This window comes from Polypterus senegalus, chromosome 6 (assembly GCF_016835505.1).
Source record: "Polypterus senegalus isolate Bchr_013 chromosome 6, ASM1683550v1, whole genome shotgun sequence".
In the NCBI taxonomy this organism is placed as follows: Eukaryota; Metazoa; Chordata; class Cladistia; order Polypteriformes; family Polypteridae; genus Polypterus; species Polypterus senegalus.
The window spans coordinates 93733376-93748150 of record NC_053159.1 but is presented as its reverse complement, the minus strand read 5'-3'; the positions used below and the strand labels follow the sequence as shown (position 1 = coordinate 93748150).

General features: G+C 38.6%; 1 protein-coding gene across 1 annotated transcript in view; it reads left to right on the top strand.

Annotated features, from left to right (window-relative positions):
* Positions 1–14775, top strand: part of ercc3 (excision repair cross-complementation group 3) — an 88635-nt gene that overhangs the window by 66672 nt on the left and 7188 nt on the right. The window contains exons 12-14 of the mRNA XM_039756521.1: positions 11116–11233; positions 12137–12255; positions 14288–14437. Of these exons, the coding sequence (XP_039612455.1) occupies positions 11116–11233; positions 12137–12255; positions 14288–14437 (387 nt within the window). The remainder of the gene's footprint in view (positions 1–11115; positions 11234–12136; positions 12256–14287; positions 14438–14775) is intronic.

The following is a 14775-nucleotide window of genomic DNA, read 5'->3' as shown; positions in this document are numbered from 1 at the left end:
TGATATTCGGGCTATTCAAAAATCATTTGGTGATTGCAAATCTGGCTTAAAATTGTGCTAAATCCGTATAATTTATGCCCAGCATTAGGTAAGTGGCATTTGAATTTCTAATGTGATCTTTGCTCTTCACATTAATACATCAGTGTAACATATAGAGCAGTGGTGGCGAACCTATGGCACGCGTGCCAAAGGGGGCACTCAGAGCCCTCTGAGTGGGCACGCGCGCCCGAGCACAGAGTTCGTTACTATAAAGCCAGAGGAATGCGGGGCCGGGCTGCTCCCCTCACCGCTCCCCTCTTCACGCGCGCGGAGGACTTTTCTCACATCACCCGCCCCTCTGCCCAGCAGCCCAATGGGAGCGCTTCCTTCCTCTCCTGTCTGGGGTAAGGCGGCACACATGCTGCTTGAGGGTGCGGCACGGACTGCAGCCTTTTGAGTCTGTGATTCCCGTGGTAGGGTTGGAGGGGATGTGGTATAGCGGGTCCACAGCTCAAAATTGAAAAGGCCAGTTTTAACAGATAATTGCCGCACTCGCGGCTTAAAGGGGGTTATGGTAGAGTGGCCGAAGCGGTTTCCGGGAGCTTTGTGATGCGGGCACTCCTCGCTTAAGTGCACAGGTGAGGAGTCGTCCGCATCTGTAATTATTGCCAGGAGTTGCTAATCGCCACACCTGATCCACGACCCCGTAATATATAATAGAAGCTTTGGGGGCGGAGCTTAATAGGGAAGACCTGCGTGAAACACTTGAGAGGATCGAAGGGATGACAAAGGACAGCACAGTTAGTTATGAAAATGAAATCCTTAAAGTGTGGAATTCTCTGCCAAATAATCTTAAGTCAATGAAGGCACTTGAGATTGCTTTCCTTACTTTGTTTGGAACAGCTTATGCTTGTGCGCAGCTGTTTTCAGCTTTGAATTAAATCAAATCTGACACCAGAAACAGACCAACAGATGACCTGAGTGCTGCATGTGTTGCTCTCAAACTTACAAAGTATGAGCCAAGGTTAGACAAATTATCAGCATGCATACAACAGCAAAAAGCACATTAATTGTTCAAAAGCATACCGAATGCAAACTTTTACCTTTCAACAAAAAGTTGTTTGTATCATTGAAAGCTCTGTTATTATGTTTTTCTTTTAAGACAAAAGATGTTAATGTATGAGTTGCTTTTCTAAACTAAAAGCTCAGTAGATAGACAGACAGAGCATCAGTATTGGCAGTTCAGTCCAATTTATCATCCAGCTGCACTCCCAGGTATTTATAGGTCTGTACCCTCTGCACACACTCACCTCTGATGATCACGGGGTCCATGAGGGGCCTGGGCCTCCTAAAATCCACCACCAGCTCCTTGGTTATGCTGGTGTTCAGTTTTAGGTGGTATTCAAGTTAAATTGCCATGTTGGCACTTTGCGATAAATAAGTGGGTTTTGGATTGCAGTTTGGGCACTTGGTTTATAAATGGTTCGCCATCACTGATATAGAGTATTGGCAGTTACTGTATGTATATCCATTTCAAGCAGTGCTTTGCAAATACATTCACATCCTCAGACTTTAAAGGGGGAATGTTTGATTTAAGAACATTTATATTAGGTAGAAGGTCTAGTGGGGGCCAGGTGGTGCTTTGGCCTTGGAACCCCTGCTGATTTTGTTTTTTCTCCAGCCTAACTGCAGACTTTTTTTTTTTTTTATCTTTCCTTCTGGCCATCTGGCCTTACCTTTTTCATGTTACTTATTTTTTAATATTATTGCCCAGTCTTAATTGTTTTTTTCATGCAATTTTCTCTATGACATCTTGTAAAGCACGTTGAGCAATATTATTTTTATGAAAATGTGCTGTATAAATAAATGTTGTTGGCATACAAACCACTCATGAAAAACATGAAACGAAATACTGTACTTGAGTGAATGGTGTAAACAAATGAAAATCATAAACATCTAATACAGTAATCCCTCGCTATATCGCGCTTTGACTTTCGCGGTTTCACTCTATCGCGGATTTTAAATGTAAGCACATCTAAACATATATCACAAATTTTTCGCTGGTTCGCCGCTTTCTGCGGACAATGGGTCTTTTAATTTAGGTTACATGCTTCCTCTGTTTGATTGCCCAGTTGATTTCATACAAGGGACGCTATTGGCGGATGGCTTAGAAGCTACCCAATCAGAGCATGTATTGCATATTAACTAAAACTCCTCAATGCTATAAGATATGCTTCCCGCGCTGTGCTTGTTTGCTTCACTCTATCTTTCTCGCTCTCTCTGCCTGACGGAGGGGGTGTGAGCAGAGGGGCTGTTTGCACAGAGGACACGGACACTCGACTACAAAATGCCGCTTTATCGCGGTGCTTCTGTATACTTAAAAGCATGTATTGATTTTTTGATTGTTTGCTTTTCTTTTGGCTCTCTCTGACATTCTCTGCTCCTGACGCGCTCCTTTATGACGGGCGCTCCTTTGAAGATAAGATATGTTTGCTTTCTTTTAATTGTGAGAAAGAACTGTCATCTCTGTCTTGTCATGGAGCACAGTTTAAACGTTTGACTAAAGGGTGTTATTTCATGTCTAGAGGGCTCTAATAATGTTAACAGGGTGGGAGAGTTTATAAGGGCTTAAAATATATAAAAATAACCACACAAACATATGGTTTCTACTTCGCGGATTTTCACCTATCGCGGGGGGGTCTGGAACGCAACCCCCGCGATCGAGGAGGGATTACTGTAATGATAATAATATGGACAAAATTCCCTTTATTCCTGCTGATTATCTGTTTCAGTTCAAAATAATACACTGTAAAATTGTGTTCTGCAGTGACCATCAACAAAAGCCAAGTCACTAGCAAAAGCAGAAAACCAGAAACTGATCTAATGCAGGAATGTTTTCCTCGTGGACAACTGTGTATAGCAGTGTTTCCCAACCTCAGTCGTGTGGGCACACTATGGCTGCAGGTTTTTGTTACAACCAGCTTCTGTTTTTAATTGGACTTCTGGGCTAATTAAGTGATGTGTTATTTCCAAAATTATGTGTTTTGGGAACAATATAGAAATTAGAAAACTAAGTTTGGTAAAAAAAAAATATATATATTTATATATATACAGTGGTGTGAAAAACTATTTGCCCCCTTCCTGATTTCTTATTCTTTTGCATGTTTGTCACACAAATGTTTCTGATCATCAAACACATTTAACCATTAGTCAAATATAACACAAGTAAACACAAAATGCAGTTTTTAAATGATGGTTTTATTATTTAGGGAGAAAAAATTCAAACCTACATGGCCCTGTGTGAAAAAGTAATTGCCCCCTGAACCTAATAACTGGATGGGCCACCCTTAGCAGCAATAAATGCAATCAAGCGTTTGCGATAACTTGCAATGAGTCTTTTACAGCGCTCTGGAGGAGTTTTGGCCTACTCATCTTTGCAGAATTGTTGTAATTCAGCTTTATTTGAGAGTTTTCTAGCATGAACCGCCTTTTTAAGGTCATGCCATAGCATCTCAATTGGATTCAGGTAAGGACTTTGACTAGGCCACTCCAAATTCTTCATTTTGTTTTTCTTCAGCCATTCAGAGGTGGATTTGCTGGTGTGTTTTGGGTCATTGTCCTGTTGCAGCACCCAAGATCGCTTTAGCTTGAGTTGACGAACAGATGGCCGGACATTCTCCTTCAGGATTTTTTGGTAGACAGTAGAATTCATGGTTCCATCTATCACAGCAAGCCTTCCAGGTCCTGAAGCAGCAAAACAACCCCAGACCATCACACTACCACCACCATATTTTACTGTTGGTATGATGTTCTTTTTCTGAAATGCTGTGTTCCTTTTACGCCAGATGTAACGGGACATTTGCCTTCCAAAAAGTTCAACTTTTGTCTCATCAGTCCACAAGGTATTTTCCCAAAAGTCTTAGCAATCATTGAGATGTTTCTTAGCAAAATTAAGACGAGCCCTAATGTTCTTTTTGCTTAACAGTGGTTTGCGTCTTGGAAATCCACCATGCAGGCCGTTTTTGCCCAGTCTCTTTCTTATGGTGGAGTCGTGAACACTGACCTTAATTGAGGCAAGTGAGGCCTGCAGTTTCCTTAGACGTTGTCCTGGAGTCTTTTGTGACCTCTCGGATTAGTCGTCTCTGCGCTCTTGGGGTAATTTTGGTAGGCCGGCCACTCCTGGGAAGGTTCACCACTGTTCCATGTTTTTGCCATTTGTGGATAATGGCTCTCAATGTGGTTTGCTGGAGTCCCAAAGATTTAGAAATGGCTTTATAACCTTTACCAGACTGATAGATCTCAATTACTTCTGTTCTCATTTGTTCCTGAATTTCTTTGGATCTTGGCATGATGTCTAGCTTTTGAGGTGCTTTTGGTCTACTTCTCTGTGTCAGGCAGCTCCTATTAAAGTGATTTCTTGATTGAAACAGGTGTGGCAGTAATCAGGCCTGGGGTGGCTACGTAATTGAACTCAGGTGTGATACACCACAGTTAGGTTATTTTTTAATAAGGGGGCAATTACTTTTTCACTCAGGGCCATGTAGGTTTGGATATTTTTCTCCCTAAATAATAAAAACCATCATTTAAAAACTGCATTTTGTGTTTACTTGTGTTATATTTGACTAATGGTTAAATGTGTTTGATGATCAGAAACATTTTGTGTGACAAAAATGCAAAAGAATAAGAAATCAGGAAGTGGGCAAATAGTTTTTCACACCACTGTATACACACACATACATACATACATACATATACATACACACAAATTATATATATGTGTGTGTTTATGTGTGTGTGTGTGTGTGTATATATGATGTAGATAGGTATATATATATATATATATATATATATATATATATATATATATATACATGTATATATATACATGTATATATATACATGTATATATATACATGTATATATATGTATATATATACATACATATATGTATATATGTATATATATGTATATATGCTCCCTGGTGCTGCGCAGTAGACATTTGGGCCCTCAGGCAAGCCTCATGAAGTCTGTTTCTGATTGTTTGGTCAGAGACATTCACACCAGTGGCCTACTGGAGGTCATTTTGTAGGGCTCTGGCAGTGCTCATCCTGTTCCTCCTTGCCCAAAGGAACAGATACTGGTCCTGCTGATGGGTTATGGACCTTCTATGGCCCTCTCCAGCTCTCCTAGAGTAACTGCTTGTCTCCTAGAATCTCCTCCATGCCCTTGAGACTGTGCAGGGAGACACAGCAAACCTTCTGGCAATGACACGTATTGATGTGCCATCCTGGAGAAGTTGGACTACCTGTGCAACCTCTGTAGGGTCCAGGTATTGCCTCATGCTACCAGTAGTGACACTGACTGTAGCCAAATGCAAAACTAGTGAAGAAACAGTCAGAAAAGATGAGGAGGGAAAAATGTCAGTGGCCTCCACCTGTTAAACCATTCCTGTTTTGGGGTCATCTCATTGTTGCCCCTCTAGTGCATCTGTTGTTAATTTCATTAACACCACAGCAGCTGAAACTGATTAACAACCCCTCTGCTACTTAACTGACCAGATTAATATCCCATAAGTTTCATTGACTTTATGCTATACTCTGATTAAAAAGTGTTCCTTTAATTCTTTTGAGCAGTATATATATATATATATATATATATATATATATATATATATATATATATATATATATATATATATATATATATATATATATATATATATATATATGACAGCAACACTCATAACAGTGACAAAACACTTACATTGACAATCATGTTATTTTTAAAATGTTTCCTTTTCTTTTTCATAACTTCTTTAACACACTACTTCTCCGCTGCAAAGTACACACATACATACATACATACATACATACATACATACATACATACATACATACATACATACATACATACACAGTGCATCCGGAAATTATTCACATCACTTTTTCCACATTTTGTTGTGTTACAGCCTTATTCCAAAATGGATTAAATTCATTTATTTCCTCAGAATTCTACACACATAATGACAACGTGAAAAAAGTTTACTTGAGATTTTTGCAAATTTATTAAAAATAAAAAAATTGAGAAAGCACATGTACATAAGTATTCACAGCCTTTGCCTTGAAGCTCAAAATTGAGCTCGGGTGAATCCTGTTTCCCCAGATCATCCTTGAGATGTTTCTGTAGCTTAATTGGAGTCCACCTGGCCAGCCATCTAAACTGACCGATCGGAGGAAAAAGGGCCTTAGTCAGGGAGGTGACCAAGAACCCGATGGTCACTCTGTCAGAGCTCCAGAGGTCCTCTGTGGAGACAGGAGAACCTTCCAGAAGGACAACCATCTTGGCAGCAATCCACCAATCAGGCCTGTATGGTAGAGTGGCCAGACGGAAGCCACTCCTTAGTAAAAGGCACATGGCAGCCCACCTGGAATTTGCCAAAAGGTACCTGAAGGACTCTCATACCATGAGAAACAAAATTCTCTGGTCTGATGAGACAAAGATTGAGCTCTTTGGTGTGAATGCCAGGCGTCACGTTTGGAGGAAACCAGGAATCACTCATCACCAGGCCAATACCATCCCTACAGTGAAGCATGGTGGTGGCAGCATCATGCTGTGGGGATGTTTTTCAGTGGCAGGAACTGGGAGACTAGTCAGGATAAAGGGAAAGATGACTACAGCAATGTACAGAGGCATCCTGGATGAAAACCTGCTCCGGAGCGCTCTTCACCTCAGACTGGGGCGACGGTTCATCTTTCAGCAGGACAACGACCCTAAGCACACTGCCAAGATATCAAAGGAGTGGCTTCAGGACAACTCTGTGAATGTCCTTGAGTGGCCCAGCCAGAGCCCAGACTTGAATCCGATTGAACATCTCTGGAGAGATCTTAAAATGGCTGTGCACCGACACCTCCCATCCAACCTGATGGAGCTTGAAAGGTGCTGCAAAGAGGAATGGGTGAAACTGGCAAAGGATAGGTGTGCCAAGCTTGTGGCATCATATTCAAAAAGACTTGAGGCTGTAATTGCTGCCAAAGGTGCATCGACAAAGTATTGAGCAAAGGCTGTGAATATTTATGTACATGTGATTTCTCAGTTTTTTTATTTTTAATAAATTTGCAAAAACCTCAAGTAAACTTTTTTCACGTAGTCATTATGGGGAGTTGTGTGTAGAATTTTGAGGAAAAAAATGAATTTAATCCATTTTGGAATAAGGCTGTAACATAACAAAATGTGGAAAAAGTGATGCGCTGTGAATACTTTCCGGATGCACTGTAAATGCAGTCAAATTGATTGGGCGGCGTTTCATGATACAGATGGACAATGACCCAAAACATACAGCCAAAGCAACCCAGGACTTTATTAAAGCAAAGAAGTGGAAAATTCTTGAATGGCCAAGTCAGTCACCTGATTTTATCCCAATTGAGCATGCATTTCACTTATTGAAGACTAAACTTCAGTTAGAAAGGCCCACAAACAAACAGCAACTGAAAGCCGCTGCAGTAAAGGCCGGGCAGAGCATTAAAAAGGAGGAAACCCAGCATCTGGTGATGTCCATGAGTTCAAGACTTCAGGCTGTCATTGTCAGCAAAGAGTTTTCAACCAAGTATTAGAAATGAACATTTTATTTCCAGTTATTTAATTTGTCCAGTTACTTTTGAGCCCCTGAAATAAAGGGATTGTGTTAAAAAAATACTTTAGTTCCCTCACATTTGTATGCAATCTTTTTGTTCACCCCACTGAATTAAAGCTGAAAGTCTGCACTTCAACTGCATCTGAGTTGTTTCATTTAAAATTCATTGTGGTAATGTACAGAACCAAAATTAGAACAAAGTTGTCTCTGTCCAAATATTTATGGACCTACCTGTATGTATGTATGTATGTATATAAGTGTGTATATATAGGGTGGTGCAGTGGGTAGCGCTGCTGCCTCGCAGTTAGGAGACACAGGTTCGCTTCCCGGGTCCTTCTTGTGTAGAGTTTGCATGTCCTCTCCATGTCTGCGTGGGTTTCCTCCGGTTTTCTCCCACAGTCCAAAGACATGCAGATTAGGTGCATTGGCGATTCTAAATTGTTCCTAGTGTGTGCTTGGTGTGTGTGCCCTGTGGTGGGCTGGCACCCTGCCTGGGGTTTGTTTCCTGCTTTGTGCCCTGTGTTGGCTGGGATTGCAGACCCCCGTGACCCTGTAGTTAGGAAATAGCGAGTTGGATAATAGATGGATGGAAATATATATTAAAATGTACCAAGCAATTATATGGGAACAATGTATTTTTTTCTTTTTAACAATATTTTCATCTTGATTTTCATTCTACTTTTCTAGGTGTTCTGATTGTTTAATGAATCCATTATTTACTAATTAGTGGACCTGACACTAAAGTAGTTGCAGCCTTTGATTATTCCATGTTGTTTGCCAGCGTGTCTGCTCTGCTCATTTTTAATTGTCATTAATAAGATACAATGAAGGGGAAAAACTGCACAGAGAAAGGGCAAAATATAATGAAATCAACAAAAGAGAGGTGTATAGCATGTTCAAGAGTGAGCAGCTTCAGTGATGTAATAATATTATTGACTGATGCATTTCAATTAATACATTTAAAATTACAAATGGTTGCGGTTGACTGCTCATCATTGACAAGTCTCTAGTAGCCCACTAAAGAGGGTTTCTTCAGTTGCAAGACTCTTAAATATTTTATATTTTTTTTCTGTATTTGTCTTTTTTTTGGGTGGCTACAAAGTTATTTTCTTTGGATTAATTTTGAAACCTACTGTTAGATTTAATATGTTAAATCTCTTGTTTTCTTGATTGTGTTGTAAAGGGGACAAAATTATTGATCCGCACCAACATACTACTCTTTAGTAAAGTTGCTTTATATGAAAAATAAGTTATACTGTACTTTTATTGGCAGATATATATACAGGTATAAAGCTATCAGTTAATTTTGTGTACTCCTTTCATGGGCAGTTACCATACTTTGTAAAATTCTGATTTAGGATAACATAAAAGAACAGAATTTTAATTATTTACTTGATAGCTTCTCAGTGGTGTTTTCACAGTGCATTCCGAAAGTATTTAGACCCCTTTACTTTTTCGGATTTTGTTATGTTGCAGCTTTATGATATAATCTTTTAAATTAATTCCTTCCTCATGTCAAGCAATACTCATTACTGCCGTATGGCTAAGCAAACAGGATTTTAGAAATTATTTCAAGTGTATAAAAATACAACTGAAATTTCACCTTGACACAAATAAAGTGAAAAAAAAGAGGTGTGAATACTTTTTGAACTCATTGTACTTAAGACTGCCTTTTTGCAAGGAAGTTTAACTTGAATTTGTGAAGTTTACACTTTCTTGAACTTCCTTTACCCTAAATGCTCTTTAGATGCTACCTGGGGTTGGATAGTAATGATACATGTTTTGGTTTATACAGTCATATGAAAAAGTTTGGGAACCCCTCTCAGCCTGTATAATAATTTACTCTACTTTCAAAAAAAAAAAATAACAGTGGTATGTCTTTCATTGTCTAGGAACATCTGAGTTCTGGGGTGTTTTCCAAACAAAGATTTTTAGTGAGGCAGTATTTAGTTGTATGAAATTTAAATCAAATTTGAAAAATTGGCTGTGCAAAAATTTGGGTATACTTGTAATTTTGCTGATTTGAATGCATGTAACTGCTCAATACTGATTACTTGCAACACCAAATTGGTTGGATTAGCTCGTTAAGTCTTGAACTTCATAGACAGGTGTGTCCAATCATGAGAAAAGGTATTTAAGGTGGTCAATTGCAAGTTGTGCACTTTTGCCACTCGCAATATGGCGGACATGCTGATGTATCGTGTCAACTTGTCAACACAGTTAATGCTGCGTCTACCTATATATGTCTATTGTTTAAACCATCAGTTTCAACTGTAAGGAATGTAATCAGGAAATGGAAGGCCACAGGCATGGTTGATGTTAAACCCAGGTCTGGCAGGCCAAGAAAAATACAGGAGCAGCATATGCGCAGGATTGTGAGAATGGTTGCAGACAACCCACAGATCACCTCCAAAGACCTGCAAGAACATCTTGCTGCAGATAGTGTATCTGTACATCGTTCTACAATTCTGCGCAATTTGCACAAAGAACATCTGCATGGCAGGGTGATGAGAAAGAAGCCCTTTCTGCACTCACGCCACAAACAGAGTCGCTTATTGTATGCAAATGCTCATTTAGACAAGCCAGATTCATTTTGGAGCAAAGTGCTTTGGACCGATGAAACAAAAATTGAGTTATTTGGTCATAACGAAAAGCACTTTGCATGGCGGAAGAAGAACACTGCATTCCAAGAAAAACACCTGCTACCTACTGTCAAATTTGGTGGAGGTTCCATCATGCAGTAGGGCTATGTGGCTAGTTCAGGGACTGGGGGCCTTGTTGAAGTTGAGGGTCAGATGAATTCAACCCAATATCAACAAATTCTTCAGGATCATTTTCAAGCATCAGTCACAAAGTTGAAGTTACGCAGAGGTTGGATATTCCAGTAAGACAATGAACTAAAACACAGTTTGAAATCTACAAAGGCATTTATGCAGAGGGAGAAGTACAATGTTCTGGAATGGCCGTCACAGTCCCCTGACTTGAATATCATCGAAAATCTATGGGATGATTTGAAGCAGGCTGTCTATGCTCGGCAGCCATCGAATTTAACTGAATGGGAGAGATTTTGTATGGAAGAATGGTCAAAAATACCTCCATCCAGAATCCAGACACTCATCAAAGGCTATAGGAGGCATCTAGAGGCTGTTATATTTGCAAAAGAAGGCTCAACTAAGTATTGATGTAATATCTGTGTTGGGGTGCCCAAATTTATGCACCTGTCTAATTTTGTTATGATGCATATTTTCTGTTAATCCAATAAACTGAATGTCACTGCTGAAATACTACTGTTTCCATAAGGCATGACATATATTAAAAGTAAGTTGCTACTTTGAAAGCTCAGCCAATGATAAACAAAAATCCAAAGAATTAAGAGGGGTTCCCAAACCTTTTCATATGACTGTATAGAGGCTGACCAACTTTATGGCCTTAAAGCATCTTTAACAGTTGAAATTTACAATTCTGCAGTATAAAAGTTTTTATGTTTCATGCATTCTTTTGAGTAGGTGGGAGATACGTCCTTTGACCTTCCTGAAGCAAATGTGCTGATTCAGATTTCATCTCATGGTGGCTCTCGAAGACAAGAGGCACAGAGGCTGGGGCGAGTTCTCAGGGCAAAGAAAGGTGAGTGGTCAAGAAGATAACCTGGTACTATCTTCACTTTTATTTAAATATTTGTACATAATAGTTTCTTTATTTCTGTCACCCCTTGTTTAATGCTGCTGCTTGGGTTCTCTAGCCTTCTTAGATCTTAAAGAATCTGGCAGTATGAAGCTTACATTTTTAAAGAGATGGTTTACATTTTTTTATTTTTGAATTCACATGATTGTGTTCAGTCAGATCAGAAGTTTGCATTAAAATTTTCCATTTTAATAGCTGAAAATGTATACAAGTGCTTACAAAAAGACATAAAATGTGATAAAGATGTAATGTATTGTTATTCACATCTATTTCTGCAAATCAGACATTTAATTTCTTTTTGAAGTTATTCAGTGGGCTGGTTAAAACAGAAAGAAATGTATCTAGCTCTGTCTTATTAATATTTATTTAAATAAGCATTTAAAATCACTGTTTCTGTATATGTAATTTTTAACCAAAATTTTTTAAATGGAATTAATTTTATTTTATCCACAATGTTTTATTTTATCCTGTATAATGCTGAAAGCCCTGATAAGTAAATCATGTCAAAACACCTTGGCAGATATAAGAAATTCAAGTAGATTTATCTTAAATCTAAGGGTGGGCAATATAGGCCAAAAAAATTTTTGTGGCACTTTGACAATAATGAAATATTAAATAGAAAGTGCAAGTCTTTTTTAAATGAATAAATGTTGTCTTATATACATTAAAAAGGCAAAAAAAAAATATTGTAAACCTAGAAACAAGAATTGTAATTGTAATTTTGAACCATTATTACTCCTTTAACTCAATACTGTGCATAATAAATAGTCAACTCCTTCTTCATTATTATAATCTAGTAGGTGACAAAGAATATTCTGACTTGAAAATCTCAACCTTTTCTCATAGGTATGGTAGCAGAAGAATACAATGCTTATTTCTACTCTCTCGTATCGCAGGACACACAGGAAATGGCATATTCCACCAAAAGGCAGCGTTTTTTGGTTGATCAAGGATACAGTTTCAAAGTAATTATCTTAAAATTTGCCACTATGAAAGAGTATTTGACCAAATTTAACAGACTGTTTGAACAGTGTACATTTTGAATTGTTTATTACTGTATATGGTTGATGATATTTGGATAACACAGTTTTATGTTTATTAATCTGTTTAAAATAGCGTGCAATACATTTTTTTAAAGAGAAAGAGACACAATCCTTACTAAAGATAGTATAATAGTAGTGACAGCTTTAGTCTTGAGCAGAGCACCTGCCCTATATGTGACCTAATTTGGGTAGTCACAATTCTTAAAGGCATTGATAAATGGATCCAGTAGAATTCTTTGAACTAAACCGAGAACTGTATACTTGAGAACACCAGTGGGAAATAAGGAGAAGTGTATTTAAGACTAAAGCCAATGAGGTATGAATACAAATACCAGGAAAATTAGACACACGTGTATAGCGGAAAGGATATGAGGCAATCCCTATTCCATGTTGACTATGTAGAGTCAAGTATAACTTGTACACAAACTGAAGCGAAGTAGACTAGTAGGTTGGGTTTCTGGAACAAAATTTGATGTTACTAAAAACAGTGACTGCATGACCCTCACCAGGAAAAGCGGATGGAGAGATGAAATGAGAGGAAAGTAATATTCCAATAGTGAATGGAAGGCAGAAGAGGGAGCAAAATCTGTATCTCAGTTTTTTGCACACAGAAAAATTATGGTGAGAAAGGAGAGAATACTGAGAAGAAACTGGCTTAATAGAGGGAGTTAAGGATAATAAAAATAACTGAGGTTAGTGGCTAAGTAGTGGTATTCTAAACAAAAGCCACATAATTTTAGCAAAGATTAAATTTGTAAGAAAAACAAATGAGTGGAAGACAGAGCACCGAAGTCCTGGAACTTTCTAAAGGCCATGGCTGTCATAAACTTTGACTAAGGTACTTATTACACATTTTGAGTGGAGATTAGAGCTTAGGAATTTGGAAATAGTGAGGCAGCTGAGCCATAGGCTGATTAGCAGCTCAAACTTGTGTGTTATACACACTTGCATTTTACAAATAGAACGAGATCACAGACTAGGTTGACTTGGCAATCATTTGAAATCTGACTGAGCACACACACACTCACACTCACACACTGCATTTGGCATAACATGTTTGTGTTTGTGGCTGTATGTGCGTTTACCCTACAATGTACTACAACTCCTCCTCCGGGGATTGTTCCTGACTTATACCTGCCAGCCCATCATAGGGTGAGCACACACCCATAAACACTTAATAGGACTAATTTAACACGACCAGTTCACTTAACTTGCATGCCTTTGGAGTATATGTCATTTATTAAAAAATAAAGGAATGCGGGAATTGAAGGCACTGCAACTCTATGAGGATTTGGAAACTCACTCCATAGGGATGGAAGCGGTCTGGGGAGAAAAAGTCTGGTCCCTGAAGCCTTGTGGCATCAGTGTTACAAACGTCATCACTGTGCTACACAAAGAATGAAATCAGTTAATTCATTCCCAGAATACCTGCATATATTTCTAACTTATTTAAAACATAAAAATGGTTTACTTTGCTACATGTACAATAAGCAACCAAAAGAAAGTTTTCTGTCATTGTTACCCCCTCTCTCTTTTGACTTTCAGAGAAGTGGTGGTGTTTGATCAATATACTAGTTATTGAGGGGATGCAGTTATGTGTAGTTTCACCAACCAGCCCAGAGTTACACAGTTTAAAATGTGCAGATTCAGCAAATGTAGACTTATTTTTCCAAATGAGTGCCTTTAGAGTAAAACTAGAAAATAGGTGGTGCAACAACAGCGAAGTGATTCATCATATTTGATGGTCTAATGGTACTGTATGTAGATTAATTACAAGTTTAAAGTGATTATTTTCTGAAGGTTTGATTTAGGTCACTGGATTGAAGACTACCTTACAATGAATTGAATGCTGTCATAAGATATGGATGGACATGTACAGTCATGCAAGTTAGTAGCCAGCTTCTACCTTTGTCTATGGCATTCCAAAAAATGAATCCTTTATATTTCTATTTAGGTGATCACTCGTCTTGCAGGAATGGATGAAGAGGACTTGATGTTCTCCACACGAGAAGAACAGCACCAGCTTCTGCAGAAGGTTCTTGCTGCCTCCGACCTGGATGCAGAGGAAGAGGTTGTTCAGGGGGAGTACAGTGGAAAGGCACAGGTAAGCTGACAAGTGCATGTTGCAGGAGGAAATGGTTACGCATCTTTAGGTGTGCAAAGTGTATGTTCCCATACATGCGATACTATAGAAAAGCATTCAGGCCGTTTTTCTCATATTACTGAGTATTCAATCTCACACTAAAATTTTAGTTCCAACCCAGTTTGCAAATTAGAAGCCATTCCTTGCTGATAACAAAACCTATTTAATTGATTTCATTCTGTACTTTAAATTTTTTTGTTCATGTGTTCCAGTGGTACTCATTGATAACAGATGGATACAATGAAGCACATAGCCTTGCAGTCTCTACTGAAAAACATTGGCAGTAGAATGTTTCATAG